Raw genomic sequence first — 23,091 nt, forward strand, 5'->3', positions numbered from 1 at the left:
TGAAGAAATACAGAAAATCACGACTTGTTGCTGCCATCAAGTGGTGTTCAGAATTCCTGCATCCCAATTCTAGTAGTCCTTTTTCTTTTCTTTTTTATATTTTGGAGAACACGCCATGGACAAACATCAGTTGCCAGTCACAAAAATATCACCTATATCAAAAGGCTAAAACAACTTGGGACTAGTGTCCATTGTATTAATCGCTTTAGAATTTAGTTGGGGTTCAAAGGCCTTGTTGGAAACCTGGATTATGCTTGAAGCTGGTGCTTTGCTTTCTATCAATTTAGTATCTCGTTCAGGTTTTCAATTGAAGAGAGCTTAAAGAAAGTTAAAATTAGGAAAGTCAGAATGCATGGTGAACCAACGGACATGTACACACACACACACACAGACACACAGACACACACACACACACAGTTGCCTTGAGGCAACATGCTGGAGTCTGAGGATCTACTATAAAAATCCTTTAGAAAAGGAGATGGAGCATTCTATCTGTGATAAATACATACCTTACCTAGAGTTCTGGAAATCTACAATACTGTGAATATAGAGCTCCCATTAAGAACACAAGACCCTTGGTTTAGATCTGTCTAACCCAAATGTTACACATTCACTAACTGGACACACTTGGGAAACTAATAAAGCTGGACAGGACAGTGATGTCCTCTACAATTGTCCTTTTTCATCAACCCGCATGTTGAAAAGAAAGGAATTATCAGTGTGCAGGAAGAGACACATGCAGAGAAATGAATGAGGAATCTTGAGAAGACACCAAAGACTTTCTGTGTGCAAAGGAACCCTGAATTGGACATTTCTGGGCTCCTGCTCACTATTTTTTCTCTGCAAATGTTTTTCTATATCTGCCTTAATTATGGGGGTGGGTGGGACACAATGTTTTTATTTTTAACCTCAAACCAAAGAGACTCCTGAGACTATTTTATTATAGGTCCTTGAATTCTTTGTGCTGGATATACAGCAACATTATTTTTTTAAGGGCACCTCTTCCATTATTCGTTCAGGACAGGTTCATTTTCCGTTAGGATATTGAATTTAGTCGCTTTAGGAACAGTAAAGTGTACAGTAGGCCAAAACACACAGTTGGAGTGGATTAGTTAGAGAGCACTGACTCATGCGTGAGGCAATCTACGCTATGATTGGTTGCCGTAAGTATAAAGGCGGAGTTTCCCTTTTTCTCCCTCCCTTTTTTTTGTATGTGTCCTGTATACTGTTTAATTTACCTCATGATGTTCCTGTATTCCTGACTATCTTGTGTTTTTCTTCTTCTTTCTGGCTGATGACAAAGACTGCTGTAAATCTGAATGTTAAATGTCTATATATCTATATATCTATTTAACTATATATCTATAGCTATTTCTGTCTGTATGTATGTATGTCTCTGTCTGTCTATCTCTATCTATCTATCTATCTATCTATCTATCTATCTATCTATCTATCTATCTATCTATCTATCTATCTCTATCTATCTATCTATCTATCTATCTCTATTTATCTCTCTCTCTCTCTCTCTCATCTATCTATCTATCTATCTATCTATCTATCTATCTATCTATCTATCTATCTATCTATCTATCTATCTATCTATCTATCTATCTATCTATCTATCTATCTATCTATCTATCTGACTACAAGTTTGTGTTAGTGTCTCCAACTTCATCTGGACAGCTGCTGCGCAATTCCCTGACATTTTCAGGATGCAGGTAAGTATATTTAAGTATAAATTTTGTGAGGGGTGGGTATGGATGGAAGTAAACTTGATAGTAGGCATGTGTTTCAGTAGCATGGATTTAGTTCTGGAAGAGTAGTTATAGGGGAATTAATCTTCTAGAACTAAAAGAAGTCCTCGATTTACGACCACAATTGGAAGTCCTCGACTTGCGACCACAATTGAGCCCAAATTTCTGTTGCTAAGCGAGACAGTTGTTTAGTGAGTTTTGTCCTATTTTACGACCTTGCTTGCCACCATCTTTAAGTGAATCAAGGCAGTTATGAAGTTAGTAACATGGTCATAAAGCGAATCTGGCTTCCCCATTGACTTTGCTCCTCATAAAAGTCACAAAAGGTGATCACATGAGCCCAGGACAATGCGACCGTCATAAATATGGGTCCATTGCCAAGCATTTGAGTTTAGATCATGTGACCATGCCGCAATAATTGTAAGTGTGAAAAATGGTCATAAATCACTTTTTTTCAGTACCATTTGAAAGGTCACTAAATGAACCATTGTAAATCGAGGACTACTTGTATGATCTAAAATCAGCCAAAGATATAAAGAAAAAAAACAACCACTCCATGCTTTCTGGAAAGAGGAAAATACATAAGAAGAGTAGAATTTTTCACAGTCCATGTATAATCCCTTCATGGATTATACGTGGATTCAGATTTTCAACAGAAAGTGACCCTACCTTGTAACTCCCACCATCCTTCCGGGCATCATTCGCACCAGATTCTCTTTGACCGCAAAAAAGGCAGCATGTGGTCCTCCGTACCCAAGAGGCACCCCAAACCTCTGGGAATTGCCTAGAGCAACATCAACTCCAAACTCCCCTGGAGGTCGCAAGATGCAGAGGGCAAGGAGATCGGTGGCACAGCAGGCCAGACTCTGGTACAAGAGAAGCCAATATGTTTGTTTGCTTATTACATTTTGTATGCCACCCATCTCGCTATTGAGTGACTTCAGGCAGCTTAAATTATTATAAATAAGAGAATAAAACAATTACAGGATTAAAACATTCGACAGTAAAAGCAAAAAAAAAATTAAGATGAAAATGGATAAAAACCAATGCAGATGGAATGGAAGTGAGATCTTGTAATAGTCTACTATCCACCTTCGAAGTGAGGCGCCCCCATCAGGGGTCCAGGCTTTCCAAAAGGCAATGTAGATAAGGGGCCCTCAACCCCTGGACCACGGCTCACTGGAACCGAGCCATGGAAGTGGCGGGTGAGCAGGCGCACCTGCGTGCAGCTCTCTCTCCCACATCACCAGTCTGCAAAGCTGGAAAGGTTAGGGAACTGCTGATGCAGATAACCATGGGAGTTGTTCCCAGAACAATGTGTATTGATTGTAATGGCGATCACATGACTGCCATAAATCCATAATGTTATTTTTCAGCACCGTCGTAACTTCAAATGATTTCTACACAAGGTAGTTGTTAAGTGAGGACTACCTACACAGATAAGTTACCTCTATTCAGAGGTGGGTTTCTACCGGTTCAAACTGGTTCGGCCGAATAGGTAGTAACTCAGCCTGCCACGCCCCCGAACCAATTTATTGGTGGCGGCACCATCTTGATTTTTGTTTCTGCGCATGCGCAGATCAATCTTCTTTACGAAGATGTAATTTTTCCCCCTTTTCTTACATTGTGTACATGCACAGACCTTTTTAGGTGGTTTGGTTTGGTTTGGTTTAATTTTATGCCGCCCTTTTCCCTGAAGGGACTCAGGGCGGCTCACAACTCAAAAAGGGAGGGGAAAATACAAACAAAGTAACAGAAACACAAAAACCATACATAGTTAAAAACACAACAATCGTACCATTCGGAATGGGGCAGCGAGTCATTAGCCCCAGGCCTGTCGGAACAGCCAGGTTTTAAGGGCTATGCGGAAGGCCTGGAGGGTGGTGAGGGTACGAATCTCCACGGGGAGTTCGTTCCAGAGGGTCGGAGCAGCCACAGAGAAGGCTCTCTTTCGGGTAGTCGCCAGTCGACACTGGCCGGCTGATGGAATTCGGAGGAGGCCTAGTCTGTGGGATCTAATTGGTCTAGTGGAGGTAATTGGCAGTAGGCGGTCTCTCAAGTACCCAGGTCCAATACCATGGAGGGCTTTATAGGTGACGACTAGCACCTTGAAGCGTACCCACGCTGCATGCTGAACCGGCAGTAATGCCAGCAGCAACTCACTCCTGCCTCTATTGTGATCAAATGGAGATTGGGAGTTTTGTGGGGGTACAGAAATGCTATGAATCCAATAACTTACTAGATTGGAAAAGCTGACATTGACCTAAAGGACATGTACACTACCAGACATAACCATGGAAGTTGGAAATATTCTTATTGCTTCAATTACCCCGTTCTGATGGGCTTGATCAACCAAGCTTGTAAAGTCTTCTACCTTCCCCTCAGTGTCTGGGTACTGGAACAAGACACCGCTGACATCTTTACCGCTGAAATCCATTTCATGAGGTAGCTTCAACTCTACATTTATGCCAGTGTATCTGGAAAGCAATAATGACATACTAAGACAAAGTCATTTCCGAGTAGTGAATATGATTTTTTAAAAAAGAAAAAAGAAACTTAAGCAAGAATATTAAATGCAGAGTTAAAGGTCAGCTTGATCGCCTTCAATAGAAATTGTTTCAAGTAAAGCAATAGTCAATTTTATTAAGGCAGACTACATTACAAAAGAATTTCAAACAGATTGCTCATTTAATTTTTTTAAAAGATGTAAATCAATCTTTACTTTGCTCTGGTCTGCACCACAGCTATCGTCTGAGGATGGCATCTGATGTCGACATAAAACTTATTTCGCTTATTATGCCTGTTGGAAGGAGAAAACAATAAAATTACTTCAGAATGGGTCATAAAAAGTTCACTCTAAACTGGTAGGTTTCCACTGCTTGTTATTATACAGACAAAAACCTTGTTTTTAATTGGCTTTGACATCTCCTGATCTAAAATTCAAGTTTCTATTCCCAGGAACTTTGGAAAAGATAACAAGTCCACAATCTACCAAAGTCCACAAAAGGGAAATGAGTACGAAGTAAGTCATGATTTTGTTATGAATTCTGAGTTGATTACATAAATGTAATGGGTGTTTCCCAGCATGGGGAATGCATGGGAGTTGAAGTCACGGATCTTAAGGTGGACAAGGATGGACATACCTGATTTAGAATATATAGGCCTATGGGCTGTTTTCAGTCTCTTCCATATAATAAAATATTTGAGGGTGTCTGCAGGTTGTGAGGAAAAACTCAAGATGCTAAATGATGCTGGGACTGTTTTTATGTGCATCTTGACTTTTGTGTTTTGACAACATTGTGCCTTGTGGACAGTCTTGCCCCCTCAACACTAAAGTTCTGAGGAACTTTACATCCTCCAAAAGCAGTCTTATGATCTGAGGTTGTTACCTGTGACACAACTGCATGGCTTCTGCTGCTGCTGTTCCTTCATCCAGCAAGGAGGCATTAGCCACATCCATCCTGGTGAGATCACACACCATCGTCTGGTAGTTCAACAAGCTCTCCAGCCTGCCCTGGGAGACTTCTGGCTGATAAGGGGTATACTGAGTCACCCTATTAAAAACAACACATTTTCCCCATTAAGCTTTTCCCCACTCAAAGAATACTACAGAACCTTACAGATAATCTTGTGAGTGAGTTTTGCCCCATATTACATCTTTTCTTGCCACTGTTGTTAAGTGACGGACTGCAGTTACCAAGTTAGTAACTTAGTTGTTAAGTGAATCTAATTTTCCTGTTGACTTTGCTTGTCAGAAAGTTGCAAAGTCATACGATCCCACTTTGCAATTTTCTGACAAGCAAAGTGAACGTTAAGCAAAATTAACATCACTTGACAAAACTAGTTGTTACAAATATAATGTCAAAGAAATGCCAACAGAAGTTACGCATGAAGTTTAATTCTAATAATTATGTTCCTAAACGGAAGACACCCTCTGAATTTAAGGGCCAAGCATTCTCTATTAGCCCAAGAACACAGGATTATTATTGTGAGGATAAATTAAAGGCCCTAAGGAAGAAAGATACATAAAATTAAAGATATTAATTTTGCATATGACAAACCAATATATTATAGCTTAAATTACTATTGATTGATTTACTATCCCTTACTACAACAGTAGAAGAGAAGTAAAAGATCCTGATTTATTTATTTATTCAAGTCTTTTTATTTTTTATTTCCCTTGAAAGCACATATACACACAAAACACAGATGGCATTGGTTATATTTGGGTACTACTGGAGTACTAATTCAGCATCTTTATTGTCACTGAGATTATAGTGGTTTCATGTTAAAGCATATTACATTAAAAAAACATGGAAAGCATTATAGAGAAGCACTGTGCATAAAACACAGTAGGCAATACGGTTGTGTGTAGTACTGTATCTGTTAGGAACACTGTAAACCACATGAGATAGTACATCAGCTGTGAAGGACCAGGGATGGACACTGCTGATTTAAGGTATTCATCATAGGAAGTATATAGATCAACTCACATGTTTCTCTTGGAACCTGAATCTCTTCACTGCCTTAGTTAAGAAGGACTTAAACTAACTATCCAAGATCTGAGAGTAAAAGTTAACCCTCATAATGACATCTCAATTTAAATATGTGAAACTATGTCTTAACAAATTTCCCATGAAATATTACTACTGCACAGACCACTATTGTTTATTGCAGAACTAATAAAAAAATTGTGCAGTGTAAGTAAATTAAATATAGCACATGAAAAATAAATACTGCACAAGCAATAAAGACTGAGGATAAACTGGATTTTTAGGGTTAAGTCTAGACTGAGACTGGAGTCCCTCAAGAAGCCAAGCATATTTTCAATTCTCTGCCCATTCATTTATGTTCATGTCACATCACTTACTAAATTAACTCAGTTTCTAGGGCAACACAGTCTGAAGTCATTCAGAAACCCAGGCACAACTAGGTTGCTCAGTCTAACACAGCCCCATAACATTATGCCATTAACAATTGATTGTAGGTTATTGAGCCAAGCTATTTTTGTTTGTAGAATAAGCTTTTCCTGTGCTTTTCACTGTATATAAATAAAAACAACAGCTCGGAATAACTTAAAGAACACATATAACCTTTCATTTTTTTAAATCAACACATCTGTAATAATGCGGTATTATGAGAGGAAATCTATTCTCATTAAGAAAAACAACACCATGAACAGCCAATGGCTGTCCTTTATTCTCTGTTACCTATAATTCTTTTGCTCTGCTGAGTTTTATGTGAATTTCATTGATCAACAATCAAAACAGGACATACACCAAAAGTACTACTGCTTGTGTTAACTGGGCCTCCAGTACAGGTAAAGGCAAAGATTTAAAATGAGACGATTGTCTTAAAATGGGAGTACCTTGTAAGAAATAGGTCAGATTCATTCTCTTGTATGCATTCAAGCTGGCAGAGAGACTGGTGGGCCTATTTTGTGACTTAGGGTGCCAACTGTTGTAACTTCTTGCTTTTTACTATGAATATATAACCTATGTCCATGATAGTGAACCTATGGCACACAAGCCGTTGCCCTAGCTCACTCCAACGTGCTGGCGTGTGCTTGCCAGCCGATATTCAGCTGGTGTGTCCACACTGCCCTTATCTTCCCAGGAGTCTCCACGCAATGCCAGGTAAGTGCAAGGCTCGTGCGGAGGCTCTGGGAGGATGTTTTCAGGCTCTAAGGGCCTCTGGGGGGGGGGAGTGATGGGTTCGCCATCACTGACCTATGATGTGCCAACAAACACCTTTAGTAAAAAAAAAGCTGAATTAACTTGTTTCAAAAATTGTACAGGCATCTGACCTCAGGGCCAATCCTAATGAAAATTAAAAATGCTTTGTAGATCCTAATATTTGAAGTAATCCCAATTTGAGAAGCAATTACCAGAATAAAGCTAATAACGGAGAACAGAATGTGCCTACAAATCTGATGTAACTCTTCTGTATATTTTCTCAAAAAAAAAATAAGCTTAGCTTTCTTAACACCATGACCTTTACAATCAGATCTGTACAATTGAAATAAAGGAATCATTCATCAAAAGCTGATAAAAATCTCTAACTGGCTGACAGTTCCTCTCTCTCCCTATTATCCTGGGCAAAAAGGAGGATGATTGCGTGGAAGAGCTGTACCTTTGTTTCTCTGAAATCGTCCATGAGCTCCCGAACTGGGCACAAAGGCACCTTTGTCACTTAATAGCATTGTACAGGAACTTCCACACTGTCAATGTTTTTATATACCAAACTTTCAGAATCACATTTGCACCTTCTCCCAAGAAGCTCAATATTGCCACAGTTCCTGCCAGCTGACTAATTGGAGCATGCAAACACTGACATTCCAGTCTGCCCCCACCCCCTTTACAGGCCTTGCTGCTTTTGTTTTGCAGCAAGAAAAAAAATGTGGCCGAGGGGCAAAACCATTCCTTGAATCCATCAGGGAAATGGCGCCTTGTTTTCAAGAAGGAGAGAGGGAGACAAGAGGTGGGGTGAGCTTCCTCAGTAACTGTGATGGCTGCTTTTTTGGGGCTGGAAAGAACTACAGAACATATGCCAACAGGCTTTCTTCCCAGGCAGATTACAGGTAGGGCACAGGCAGATCACCCTTCTGGTTTGGGAATGCACAGATAGTCCTTGAGTTACGACTATAATTGAGCCCAAAATTTATGTTGCTAAGTGAGACAGTTATTAAGTGAGACAGTTATTGAGTTTTGCCCTATTTTACAACATTGCTTGCCATGGTTGCTAAGTGAATCACTGCAGTTGTTAAGTTAGTAACACAATTGTTAAGTGAATCTGGTTTCCCCATTGTCTTTGTTTGTCAGAAGGTGCAAAAGGCTAATCACACAATCCCAGGACACTGCAAGTGCCATTAATATGGGTCAGTTGGCAACAGTGGTGGGTTGCCAATTTTTTTTACTACCTGTTTGGGCGCATTCCCATGTGCATGCACAGAAGTGTCCGGGTGGGTGGGCGGAGTCTCCCGCCGCCACTACTACCGGGTCACCCGATCTGGGCCAAAACAGCAGCAACCCAACTCTGGTTGGCAAGCATCTGAATTTTGATCACATGACCATGGGGAAGCTGCAATGGTTATAAGTGTGAAAATGGTCATAAATCACTTTTTTCAGTGCCATTGTAAATTTGAATGGTTACTAAATGAACTGTTGTAAGTCAAGCACTGCCTGCACTCTACTTTTCATTGCAGTCTTAGTGATGTCTAGCCCTCACACAAGACTCCAGAGGAAGAGGTACATCAAGCATTTTTATATCTCAGTATTTGTAATTTTTATACTCTGCACATACTAAGGAAAAGATCTTTATGTGCTATGGGCACTTCCAACACTGCCATTCACACAGAAATACTCTGAGAGGCAATAGCAAGATTCTTATACAATGTATATTTTTTAATATAAATGAATCAATGCATTAAAAGGATTGCATGTAACTTCTGATTTTACATTATAGCTAGGAAAATAGCAAATATAAAGATAGTTTTAATTGAACCACTATAAATTAGAACTTTGGCGTTCAAACGTTCTCCAGCATGTTGACTTGGAAAATGCAGTGTGTCTGTGTCTGTGTCTAACTATAAAAATGGTACATTACCATCCAGCGTTCTCCAACAAATTCCTTGCAATGGCTGGAGGGACCGAGCAGTTGTAATAACCCATGCCAATATAAGATCTCCAGATTTTATTCTTGCTGGCAATACTGTATAAAGTTTCAAGAATTTCATTTTCACCTAGAAAGAAATGTGAAGAAAATATTGTGTGAACATTTCAATAAAGGTTAATCAAGCTTTTCACACCTAATGCAACCTAATGTTAACCTATTTTCATGAGAATATACATTATAATGGTCAGCAACATGAGTTGACTCCCTGTTACTTCATTTGCAACTGTCTGCATATTTTGCCCGTTTGTCATTTTGAAATTTATAGAAATGGCTGATTATTAACAATTATTACACAGAACTTTTCAGTTACATTTATTCTTTATGAGTAGTAGTGTAACAACATGGTTTTCAAGAGCTTTTTGAGGTCAAAAATACACTTAAATATTTAATTACATTTTTAAAGGAGCTATATTTATTTTATCTGCATTCTCACATAAATCACATAGTTTCCTTGCATCAATAAAAAGGAAACCAACTATTTTATCTCACTTGAGATATTTAAGCAAGTTCTTTCATTTCACACTGCTTCTTTATGTCTATTTGACATAAATTATGAGACTGTGTAACGCCCTTTCCTCCTATTTTCCCTCACAGCAGGAATCCTGGGTGGCACATTAGGGTGAGAGTACAAAGTCACCTTGTAAACTGTGCTGGTTGAACTAGAATTTAACTGCCACCAATAACACAGCTTATTATGTCAAAAACTTAACAAGTCTTTCAGCACATCCCCCATATTAGATATTTTTTCCCTCCTGACAGACTGAAAGAGGTTTCCACCAAGGTCCTTTGTTCCAGCGGGTACAGAGGTTGAATCTCATTGGTCAAGAGGTCTGACAGATCTTTTTAAAAGGGGATGCTGCCTGATCATTCTCCAGCCAGATGTTTACTTGACTCGCAATAAAGAGCTGTTGTTTACTGAAGCCTTTTGTACCTCCTGATCTAACACCCCACATTTACAAAAAGTGTGATTTGGAGAAAAATGTTTTATTGATTAAATTTTCCATAATTGGTAAATTGATTTTATTTCCTTGTTTTCATGTGATGCAGTCATTAAGGAATGGATGAAACTCAAGGAAAGTCAAATTCTAGGATACTATACATGTGGTCTCAAGCTTCTGAATCAAAGGTAGGATTTACACCTAATAAATCAATAAATAAAATTTATACTCATCCATAGTTAAACTTAATACATGGCCGCATTCACTATGGATTCTATCATTAAGTCTTTCTTTGTGTGGATTTGGACATCTCATGAGCTAAAAGCGATTCAATCACATTACAACAGCATCATGCTGAACCAATGAGTGGAGTCTGCAGGCCAACTTTTGTTATACTACACAGAAAAAGTTATATGCATTAAAATGCAATGTGCTGCTATCAGCCTGAGAACAATTCCATATATTTTGCTGGGAAGGTTAGATTTCCCATGGATTCTGCCCTTGAAAATATACTGAGAAAAAAAATCAATCATCTGAGAAATCAGTCATATTGGTAGCCTTTCCAATGAGGATCAAATCTCTTTGAAGCCTAATTCCTAATCAAATTAGGCTTTACCATAATTCCAATAATATCCTTATACTGCTTAAAGTGAAAGGAATATAAAATTATACAGATCTACGCTGAATGCACAGAAGAAATCCCTCAACACATGGTTGAATTCATGAACAGCTGCAAGTTAGCAAATGAAAATTTAAAAAACCCTATGATGACAGGATACTACTGCAGAATTAATATCCCAAATGCATATTCTGGAATTGCTTGCAAGTTAATCAGTGTCTATTTTACAAAGGAATGTGAACATCAATACCAAATCCTTTTTCTACCTTTATAGTAAATGATAAAAAAAAATCCTGATTCTTGGATAATAAAACTGCTGTACAGAAATAAAGGAGGATATTTCGGATAATACTGCTTCTGAAAGAATTATAGGAAATGTTAATTTACAACTTTTTAAATAATAGCTGAAGTGAAATATCAGTAGCAGCTGTTAGTTTCTTCTGCACAATACTAGCTATGCATTGTCTGATCTGGTCACCATGCCAATTTATAGATGGGCCGAACTATCTCTATTGATTATTGGGAACTTTCCAGTTGATTTGCTATTAGTTTGGCTATCACTGCTTTGTCTTTTCCAAAATAGCCCAGTATTTGGACCATTTTTACTGTGGTTTCAAATGCATCACAGATGAGTTGCAGTTAAGAGACTGAATCCTTACCTGCAGCCAACGTTCTGGGATGAAAGAAGATGGGAGTTGATTCTGGCACAAAATCCTCCTATTGATATTCTCCCATCCCTGCTCTTGATCAGCTTTTGATATATTTTAATGTCAGATCCGTCTCTGGTCTTTTCCAAAGAGTTAGGGTTAGATCATATACCATTCAAAGAATTCAAACTCTCATGCCTTTCCTGTTTTTTCTTGACCCTCATTTAAATTACTCACAGAAGAGGTACGGCTTGCTGTTTAAACATTCATGTTCAAACAGACTTTGCAACACTATCCATGGCTTTCTTGCTACATCTTTTTAAAAAAAATATGAATGACTGGTCATTTATAAACTATTTGACCCTTGATTTAAGCTGTTTATTCTTTTGTCTCCATTCTTGGGTTTTTGTTGGGATTGGTGACTAATGGCTTCACAATTATCATCTTTGGAGCAGACCATCTTGAGCAATCTAAGTTATTTGATTTGTATTTCTATCTAAGCTGGTTGCCAATTTCCCCTATGAGCCTTTCTAAGACATCATTCTTTTTCTCCGTGAACCAGGTCACTGACCACAGCAGCAGTATCCCTGGCCTTCTAATGCCTGATTGTTAGGGGAACTGTCCTATACAAACATAACCAGAATCCAGGAAAAAAAATCATGCCACAATACTTAAATGTATATAAGCAGTACAAATGAGAAGATCTTATGAGATATGAATCTTGTTATGAATCATGGCTAGTAATGGTGTGGTCTTTATTTTAAGCCTTAAAATTATTATTTGCCAGGAAATCTGCAGAGTGTGGCAAAGAAAGTTAAGATGGTGACTATGATGTTATGATCAAAGTTCCTCCTGTTTTTAAATGCATGGGCACACTTGTGTGATGAACATGAAAAACTACCAGGATTCTGATTGCCCTGTCAAAATGCCATCTGGTGCCATCTTTATTTTTTTCATTAGGCCCTGTGGGTACCCTTGACTATTCCAATACACATGTTTAGAGGTAAGTAGGCGTGTTTATATTGCCCAAATGTCACAAATTTTGCATAGGAAACTTGCACTAGTTAACAATGGAAATAAATATATTAATATAACACTGAGGAAATGAGAAATCCTTATTTAAAGACAGACCCTTCTTTTGTAGTTCAAAGGGAATCCTATCAACCTGTGATGGGGGATGTGGAAGGAACAGGTAGCACAGGGGAGAAAAAAAATAATTAATGGAAACACTAAAAACTTTAAATTCTTGGAAGTGAGATCCTCCTTATACAGGCAGTAAATAACCCAGGTGGTCATTTTAGCAAACATGACAGGATTTATTTTTCTTGAATTTCTATCCAGCTTATCAATAAATAGCCTGCCACCAACACAAATTTCAAAGATTAAACTACAAGAAGAAATCTATAGTTCAAAGACTATCTGTTTTGTGACAGATGTGGCAGATAATAGACTAAAAAAAAGTGAGCAGAAAATTGATTTGAAATTATGATGGAGGCCAGATTTCACAAATACATATTTTCAAAGTGATACAGACAAGAATAGCTGCACGGAGATGTGAAATAGGCTGCATAATGGGAACTATGCAAATAATTTAGTTCGATATATTGAACAAACTAGTAAATCACCAATGCATCATTAAATCTATTCTGGAAGATGATTTATAAGTATTTTGATATGCTTGCATTTAGAATCTTTATCCTAAGTGTTTTCTTGTGGTAGTCCTTTTGGACTCTGCTGTAACTTTTTGCACTACTGGACTCACATTAATAATAATTAATTACATACCAGTGTTACAACACAGCTGTTGCCTAATGATTTATATCTTAAGATAACGATTACACAACTAATCAGTTCCTTCTACTTTTGAGCTAAGTTAGTATAATTTTATGCCTCCAGAGTTTTGTGCCTTATGACTCATCAGCTTTAGTCAGCTCAACCAATAGCAGACAACGTGTCATTTGTGGTTGAAAATGGAGCATACTTTCTTATACCCAAAAGTTAAGATTCTCTTTTTGTGGGAGATCTGTGTGTGTTATTATATTTTATCTTTTTGTTTCAAAATAAAAAGGTTCATTGAATCCTGAGGCACAGCAGTATAACACTGATGTAGTTCCAGATAATTTTTGGGTTGCACTTGAACTCCAAATGACTATTAAACAATGTTTAAGATGTATGTATGTATGTATGTATGTATGTATGTATGTATGTATGTATGTGTGTGTGCACACACACACACACACACTTTGTATCCTATGACTACACTAAATCTGATAGCTCATACATATTTGCCACAAAAAAGATAGCCTTGGCTAAAGTACAAAATATTTGAAATCCCTTTGTAGGCAATATTTTTCATATCATAGAACAGATATTGGCCTTTGATTATGCATCAATTTGAAGGAATCTGTAAACAGTGTACTCAATGAACCGTGAACTTGAAATCCAAGAAGGCAGTAAACACTTTTAAGAAGGCTTTGGCAATAAGCCACCTGACTCAGCCTCCTTCTCCTAATTTTCTAGGGCAGCAGTTACCACAAAACATACTACAGCAAGTTCACTTTGCTGGAAATAGTTAGCTAATCATTCAGGAACTTCAGCTGGCAATTCCTTTTGCTAAATACATGCCTGTCCTGACCTTGCTTATTTTTCCCAGTAGAAGGAATTGCATAACATGATCATAGGCAATAATCTTAGTGTTCAAGATCAAAGTTCATTGATCTTTTGGTACTGCTTATTGGAATTAGAAAAAAAAAGAATACTGCACATTCAGTCCAATGTTAACTTTCAAGCACCTCCAGAAACAAGGTGTTACTTTTCCCTGGAAAAATGCCCTCCATTTCTCATAAGAGCTTAAGTAGTTTTTAAACACATTATAATTACCATTCATTTTCTATATTTTATATCCATGTGTCAGCAACCAATAATTACTTTTTTTACACTGGTAGAATTGTTAAATATTAACAAAAATATTTTACCATATCTCCCATACATATTGGAAATATTTCTAATAACTTCATGGAAAAGACTAAATTAACACTGGGTTACAAGTGTTCCTTGACTTTCAATGGTAATTGGGATAGGAAGTTCTGTCGCTAAATGATGCATTTGTAAAGTGTGACTGCTTCACTTAATGATGGCAATCCCCTGCAGTGCCAGTTGCCATTGTTAACCAAATCCCCCAATCATTAGGCAAGGCAACTTCCTCCTGGCTTCCCAGAATCAAAGTCAGTAAAGAAAGTGGAAGGAAGTTGCAGGCAGACAGCCAGGTAAGTGGCTGCTGCTAGGTGGGGAAGAGACCGATGGGGTGCATTGTAGTGGTTGGGGAAGGTGTTTGAGAGGCATGACATGGGTCATGAATGATATGTGAGGATATGCAAGGGGCATGGTTCAGATAGGGAGGGTAAGTGAGGGTGCAAATGTAAGTTGGTAAGGGATTCAGAGAGTGAGCAAAAGACGCAGTGAGGGGCTGGGAAGTTGAGTAGGGATGCAGAAGTGACTAATGCAGTGCAGGTGTAGAGGGGTTTAGGGAAGGTATGTGGTAGAGGAGACTCACCCCAGCAATTTGCTATCTTCCCTGCCAGCATCCTTATTCACAGTCTGTGAAAGGGAAGGTTGCAAATGGCAATTATGCGATCACGGGGTGCTGCAACTGGTCATAAGTGTGAAACAATTGCTAAGTGTCCATGTTGCAATCATATAACTGGTGAGGTTCTGGGACAGCCAGAACTCTTAAGGACTGGTTGTAATTACCATTTGTTCAACACTCTTGTAATTTTAAACAGTTGCTTAATGAATGGTCGTAGGTCAAGGACTACCTATAGAATTTCTCCCTTTGGATCCTAGAATACAGCTCAGATGAATAAAGTATTATAGACATGAAAACTTCCATTCAATCCATGAAAGCAAGTAATACGGACGACAGTCCAGCCCAATCAAGCATTAGGCACGGTTGCCATGCAATCTGAAAAGAAAGCTGGAATCTGCTGATTAGCTTTGCTAACCTTGCATAAGCATTCAACAGAAGTGAATGTTCTGAATCTACAACTCTTGGTGTAATAAACATAAAGAAACATGAGTCCATTAATATACCAGCACTTTTTAAAATGTGGTCTCTCTCTCAACCATTTTAAAATACATAATTTTCATCAGTCTGACCCAGAGATATCTGGATGTACTACATGTTCAGTAACATAATCCACAAGATGGATGTACTGTTTTGTAAATGTGTAAATATAGTAACTTATTTATATTCATAATAGTAAACCTCTATGCTGAAAGACAAATTAAATAGCAGACCATATAATCTTCTTTGCAATTATGTCCCCTTTCATGTTTTGGAATACTGGAAAATTCTGGTTTATATATTTTAGATGCTAAAGTGTACTCCATCCTTGAAAATATATTATCAAAGACATACAATTTCTATAACACAATTTAGACTCCACTGCTTCATTAGGGAATTGCCTAGAAAAACTCCCAACTATCTCCTTCAAGATACCAAAGAATCTCTAATGAGACCACCTCCAATTACATACAGAATACGATTTTCATACTGCTGACCAACTGACACAGTTGAAATGAATGAACTCTTGAAAGTTAGAAATAAATGAATGAAGCAACAAATGTCTAATGATCCCTAATGGATAACCTGAACATTAGCTTCATTATATATTACGTGAAGGAAACTGGTGTAGGTAATGTTTAGTGCTATTAATTTGATCCAAGATTAGTTACTTCTAAGAGTCATTTCAATGCAGCAGTAAAAGGCACTAGGTTATATACCAGGAGGCTCTGCATTCTAGTCTTGCCTTAAGCACAAAAGCAGCTAGGTGACTGGGTAAATTTTTCTATGTCAGCAATAAGAAATGGACAATGGCAAACCAGTTTTGAAAAATCTTGCCAAAAAAATTGCAGGATCAGTTTTTTTTGGCAATGAATCAAGGTAGACTCAGAGGTACATGTGTGCTCTTTCTCACACATACACAAGCAAGCATTAGCCCACAGAGGTTAAAATACTGGTTGGTCCACTCCATTTATATTAAGCCTTATCAAATAATAAGGCAATAAATATCAAGCTGGGAACAAAATAATGCTGAGACACAAAGGGCAAAAGTTCTCCTTGGGACATATTGAGATAGAGTTCACCTTCTAAAACTATACATTTCAGATGGAGAAACAGGAAGGGCACATCTTGAACAGAAGAAAAATAAACAGAAGAAAAACTGCAAAGTGAAAAGATTTTCACAACTTAAAACATTTTAACAAGAAATGAGTGCTTTGCATTTATAGTCTGGAATGTGCATCCTTTAGAACTCTTTAAATATTAAATCAATCTAAGAATTTGCAAGGCAACTTAAGTATCTAACACCTAAGAAAAATAACTTAAGAAATGCTGGTGATATCTCAGCCAATGCTAAAAGACTGTTTGATAGAAATAGATGACAAGACAGGACCTGCTATATGGATTATGTGAATACTCTGCTCCTAATACCAAACCTCCCAATTTTAGGGCACTTTGGACAATACAATCGATAGCATAGGATTTGTAATTTATGAACCCAAACTCCTGGAGTGCACTATCTTGCCCATTCAAGAGATGTAATTCTTTTTGGTTTACTATATTTTAACATTTTGCTTCAAAAGAAAAAGTTTAAATGACTCTGGCTTGCTGCAGTATAATATTGATTTAACGAAACCAGTTCCAGATAATATTTTGGATTGATTTAATAGGAACTTCAAGTGAAGTTTTAAGATATCTTTGTTGGTGTTATTTATCATATCATAGAACAGACATTGGCCTTTATGCCTCCACTTACAGAAAGCTGTAAACAATGTGCTGAATCCAAAGGAGTGTAAACACTTATTATGAAATACTTGGCAATTAGCCACCTGACTCAGCCCATTTCTTCCTGCAGTGAAGACAAAATGTACTATATAGTAAAACGACTATTCTGGAAATAGTTAAGTATTTATTCAGCAACTTCAGCTAAGAATTCATTTGGATTAATAAACGCCTGTTTTGACCTTGATTATTATGAGCTGAAGGAATTGCATAACATGAGTTAACTTTGGTCATTGATCTTTGGCACTGCTCTATCAGAATTGAAAATGAGAGAGAGAGAGAAAATGGAATACAGGTAGTCCTCAACTTACGATCACAATTGAGCCCAAAATTCCTGTTGCTAAGCAAGATAGTTATTAAATGAATTTGCCCCTATTTTTCTTGCCATAGTTGTTAAATGAATCACTGCAGTAATTTAGTAACACAGTTGTTAAGGGAATCTGGTTTCCCAATTGACTTTGCTTATCAAAAGTTCACCAAATAGGATCACATGGCAACGGGACATTGCAACCATCATCAATATGAGACAGTTGTCCAAATTTTGATCACGTGACCTGAATATGCTGCAATGGTTGTAACTGTGAAAAATAGTCATGATTCACTTTTTCAGTGCTGTTGTAGTTTTGAGCAGTCATTAATTGAATGGTTGTAAGTCGAGGACTACCTGTACTACACATTCAGGCTAATGTTAACTTTCAGGCATCTTCAGAAATAAGATGTTACTTTTACCTGAAGAAATGTCTACATATCCCAAGAGTCTATATAGTTTTAAAAACACATTACCAATTCCAGTCAGTTTCTAAATATAATAACCAAGCATTAGCAGATAATAACTTTTCTTTAAAAGAATAAAATTGTTAAATGTTGACAATTTTTTTTAACCATATGTTCATATACGTTGGAGATATTTCATAACAATTCATAGTAAAAATGTATTGTACAGTAGTCCTTGGCTTACATCCATCTGTTTAGGGACCATTGAATTTCCAACTGTGTTGAACAAGGGGTACTTACAATGAGTCCTCTGAGTTCTGACTATCACAATCCCTGATGTGATTGTGATTTCTGACACACTTTGCTGGCTTCCCATAAATAAAGTAAACGGGGGAGTTAGCAGGATGTTGGAAGTCACAGTCATGTGAAGTCCTCATTTAATAGCCTGCATGTGTCAGGCATGAACAACCAGATCCACACATGAAAACTTTAATTAGCCATTTTATTGCTCAAACCTGGGAATCTTCTCAGAGTAGCAGTTTGCACCGAGGCTAGATTTGATAGGTTCAATAACGTGTGTGTGTGTGTGTGTGTATGTCAGATTATGCCATCTTATGCCAACGTAGAGGTTCCAGGCTAATTCCCACTTGACTCCTCCCACTGCCTTAGCCAGTCTCTTTCCAACCACATTGTCCTCACTTAATGACAGCAACAGGGATTGCCATAACTTATTCACTAATTATTATTCACTAATCTAATTTAGTAGATGATAAACAAAATAAGGCTGAAGACAAAGTTAAAATGCAGTCATGAAACAACCAAACATTTATAAGTGAGGTCCACGATTCAGCCTACATTACATTATAATGTAAACATTAAATTTATATTAAATGCAACAACATGTAAAATTATTATAAAGTGATAATATCTAAAATTTAAGTGAATTATGGTTATATAGAATGTTTTGCAAAATAGTTTAGATAACAGTTTAACAAGGTTAATTTAGCAGATATCAATGTTTTCTCAAAAGATCAAAGATTGTTGGCTAATAATATGAAAATCTAATTTAGGACTGAAAGAAATGTGGCTTTAAAGATGGTTTTCAAATATTACAAATATAAAAAATATATCTCATCTTCTTGTTGGCCACACCCATCAAATTATATTAAGCCATATATTACTTACCACAAACCATTATATTCCTCCTTGACTTCTTTAGTTAGTAGCAGAAGCAAAGCAAGCTATATTATTTCTTCACATTATTATTTTTAAAGTAACATAAAATCTGGGAATTTCTACTTGCTCCATCGCTTACTAGACATTTGATAGAAATGGCTATATTTTATGCCAGGAAGATGTATCTAAATACCTCAATATTATATAGTTTGGCTGAGACATGTTATTCCTATGCTACTGTATCTGGTCAGCATAAATCCATTTGATCACTAACTGGCAATAACATTTTAAGTTTATTTTTATTTTATTATTTGTACCTCTTTGCTACCATCTAGTAAATGTTTGGATTTCTGCAACCTTGATATGGAAGACATAACATTGCAGGTATTTTATCTGAGTTAATTAAATTATGTTTCTCTTGAAAATCATTTAGCTATATTTCTTTAAATATTAACATTCTGATTTTCCTGATTTTGAAGATTCCAAATATTCTTTCAGACAGAGATTACTGATTATTCAGTCAAAAAATAAATAAAGGTAGCTTATTAAAAAAATTAAAAGTTACATTGGCATAAAGATGCAAATAAACTAGGAAATACAGTAATTTTTCATCACACATGGATTCTTTCCTTTGTGTTTCCCTTTTGATTGTATCACCTCTCTGGCTCTTTCATTCTGGCTGCAGCTTCTGTTCTGTGATGTCATCAAAAGGAACCAGATTGAACTAGCCAGGAACTTGACAAAGCCGCAGGGCCTAAAGTTTATCCTCAAATTGCTGATGAGCCACATCAAAAGTAGAACAAGAGGCTGAAAATCCCTTATAGGGTACTGAACATACCAAAATATTAGCAAAAATAAACACCCAGCAAGTTATGCTGCATGAAATACAGTAGTATCTAAAAGCCACAATACAATTGTATTTATAGTCTACAACTTCAATTTATCAACCTATGCCATAAGTGCCAGGAAGAAATCTTTGTTAAGAGAGCATTTTCACATTATGCATAGGGGTCGCTTTACAAATAAGAGTTAATGTTGTTTTCCAGTTTTTTCTCTTCCTCCACCCATAGAAATTACTTTATGTATAAATGAATTCCGTTCCAATCAAGAGTATTCTAATTGTTTTGAGAAAGTGTTCTGTACTTAGTGAAGGCAGATGTTCTGAAATATAACTTAAATGATATTTTTGGAATTGTTTGTTGACAGCCAAAAGATAAAGATTTCCTCAAGCTCAATTTAACTTTTAGTGGCTCTAGTAAAACATAGTTTTCTCTCTAACTTTCTAAAAGGAGTTTGTAACTATATAGAAAGGGTTTGCAACATCCTTTTTCTCATTTCCCAGACTAAATTACAGTTTTGAGATTTCCTGGCTATGTTCTTATCCAAGTATTAATTGGATAGGATATAGGTAGCTTTTGTGGTTAAATGTTGCTAGCATATCACATTTGCAATAACACCAGAAATAGATACACCAGAACATATAATTTGGATTAAGGTATTCAAATCCAAACTCCTAACACAGGGGTGTCTTTTGTGCAGCGATTTAAACAACATATAATAAAAATATTATCCTTCTACCTGGCAATCTTGAATGCATATAACAATGAACCTATACCTAGAGCTCAAAAGTGATTCAAATAACAGTACTGTACAAAGAATATTAATACATTTCAGAAATATACTTCTGCAATTCTTAATCCACACATGGCTACATTATAGTTCTTTGGTAGTTCCTTTTAAATCTGTTTTAAAAGCTCTCCTTTTACTTTGAAAAGCCTCTTCCTCTGCTTTCCTAAATAACAGTTTCTGTAACAATAGGTTAGAAGCAATAAATATTTCCATGATATTGTATTTAGATATAATTATAAGAACACTGAAGACTAACATAGCGCCTGTGTATATTTATATTGGAAGATCTGAAATCATAATCAGATCTTGCTATGAACATAAAACTGCACCTAGTATAGATGAGAAAATGTAATTTTCCTCTAAACTTTAGTGATTAATTACTATATATTACATGCAAAGGGGAGGGGAGGATATTTTAATTTGGGTTTTTACAGCACCCTTATGGTTGCTAAGAGTCAACACCAATTTGATGGCACATAATCATAATAACAATTGTGTGAAAAGGACACTTACATATATGGTCATCCATCTTCAGAGGTCGTTGCAAGCGGATATTAGCAGGAATTGTTCTATTGATCAACTCATCAATCGTCTAAAAATACAAGGGATATATCAAAGCATCATAAGAATCAAATTTAGACCTCTACTTCTTGTAAGATTCATAGTCAAAGAGGCTAAAGGGAGGCACCATAAAAGAGGTTTAAGAAATGTTCATTAAACTTCTCAATAACAAAAAGAGATTTTGTGAAATTCAATTCACATTCTTCCTCCATCCTTTTGAATGGAGATCAGTTGATGTGACATGGTGGAAAATGATTTAGGATACGATGATGTGAGTCGGAGGGAGAGGGATACAAAGACAAAGCAAATCGGGTGCTGCTAAAAGGGGAATGTTAAAGAAACTAGGGGGGGTGGGAGGAAGGAAGAAAGAGGGAGAAAGAAAGAAAGAAAGAAAGACAGACAGACAGAAAGAAAGAAAACTCAGGTGGAGCTTCCTCACCGACAAACCGATGGTTTGCAGCATCTCTTGCTTCTCTTTGTCCCCTGGACCGATGTGTCGCTCGGAAAAGTCATCGTGGCTGCCCAGGAGTTTCTCGATGTGCCTGGAAGAGGCGGTGGCGACAGCGGTGGCCGCTCTCGCTCCAGGGTTGCTACTGCTTCTTCTCACACAAGCCAGTCTCAGCTGCTCCCTGCGTCCCCATCGGCCTGGCGGCTTCTTGCCTCCCCAGACGCTGCCATGGTGCCCGTGCAGATTGCCCCCCCGACCCACCAGCCTCCCCCACCACTGGACGCAAGACTGCATGATGCCTAGAAGCCGACGGTCCCCAATTCGCCCGGGCAAAGTTAGTTTGCGCCTCGAAGACGGCAGCCGGCAACTCTTTCCTCCCAGGCCCCCCGACCCTATTATAGCCCCCAAGCCGATCGTCAGCCGAAGGGAGGGCCTTTTGGCCCCGCCCTGCCTCTGATCTCCCCGCCGAAGCCACCTGCCGAGAGGCTGCCCCCTCGCCAGCCAATGCGCGCTCCTCCCAAGGCTGGATTGGACAGGACAGGACAGAACAATCGACGCGAAACTGGCTGTCAGCCAGTTCCTCGCAGTCAGGCGTTATCGTAGTTGTTTCTCCAGGTTGAAAATAAAGATGATGACGGAGAGTGTTGAAATGATCTTTTTTTCTCCTTTTATTTTTTATTTTCACTCATTTTTCCTCCTACCCTAATTTTTGTTTCAATACTTTCCACACAAGGATCACTTGTTGCTGAAGAAATACTCCTTAGTAACTCATTCTGCCAAAGGCAAATCTCCATAGCTGGTATAAGGATAACCCAACAAGGAGTTTTGGAAGGTATGGCCAGATGTCTCCACAAGTCTCTCTTGGCCACCAGCCACAGTTCTGCTACTGGAAGGAGTGAAATGTTCAGCAATGTTTGTCTTGATCTTCCAACTCAGTAAGCTGAAAATGACAGAGAGCGCAATGAATGTTATGAATCATGGCATTTGGTTGGGTCCTCATGACTGTCATATCCCTGCTCTCTGCCCATTTCTACCCTCTTCTCTTGACTTCCTCCTCCTGTGTCTGTTTCCCCTTTTGGGTGTTTATGT

General features: G+C 37.6%; 1 protein-coding gene across 1 annotated transcript in view; it reads right to left on the bottom strand.

Annotated features, from left to right (window-relative positions):
• GLDC (glycine decarboxylase) overlaps window positions 1-22,383 on the bottom strand; it is a 39,257-nt gene extending 16,874 nt beyond the window's left edge. Inside the window, exons 1-7 of the mRNA XM_087716058.1 lie at window positions 21,994-22,383; window positions 21,507-21,585; window positions 9,360-9,495; window positions 5,144-5,308; window positions 4,477-4,554; window positions 4,084-4,231; window positions 2,424-2,620 (exon numbers count right to left, since the gene is read on the bottom strand). Coding sequence (XP_087572184.1) covers window positions 2,424-2,620; window positions 4,084-4,231; window positions 4,477-4,554; window positions 5,144-5,308; window positions 9,360-9,495; window positions 21,507-21,585; window positions 21,994-22,296 — 1,106 coding nt within the window. The 5' untranslated portion in view covers window positions 22,297-22,383. The remainder of the gene's footprint in view (window positions 1-2,423; window positions 2,621-4,083; window positions 4,232-4,476; window positions 4,555-5,143; window positions 5,309-9,359; window positions 9,496-21,506; window positions 21,586-21,993) is intronic.
• Window positions 22,384-23,091: the final 708 nt, after the last annotated feature.

The sequence above is a fragment of the Thamnophis sirtalis genome, unplaced genomic scaffold (assembly GCF_051295495.1).
Source record: "Thamnophis sirtalis isolate CommonGarterSnake01/CBP01778 unplaced genomic scaffold, rThaSir2_p1.2 scaffold_5, whole genome shotgun sequence".
In the NCBI taxonomy this organism is placed as follows: domain Eukaryota; kingdom Metazoa; phylum Chordata; class Lepidosauria; order Squamata; family Natricidae; genus Thamnophis; species Thamnophis sirtalis.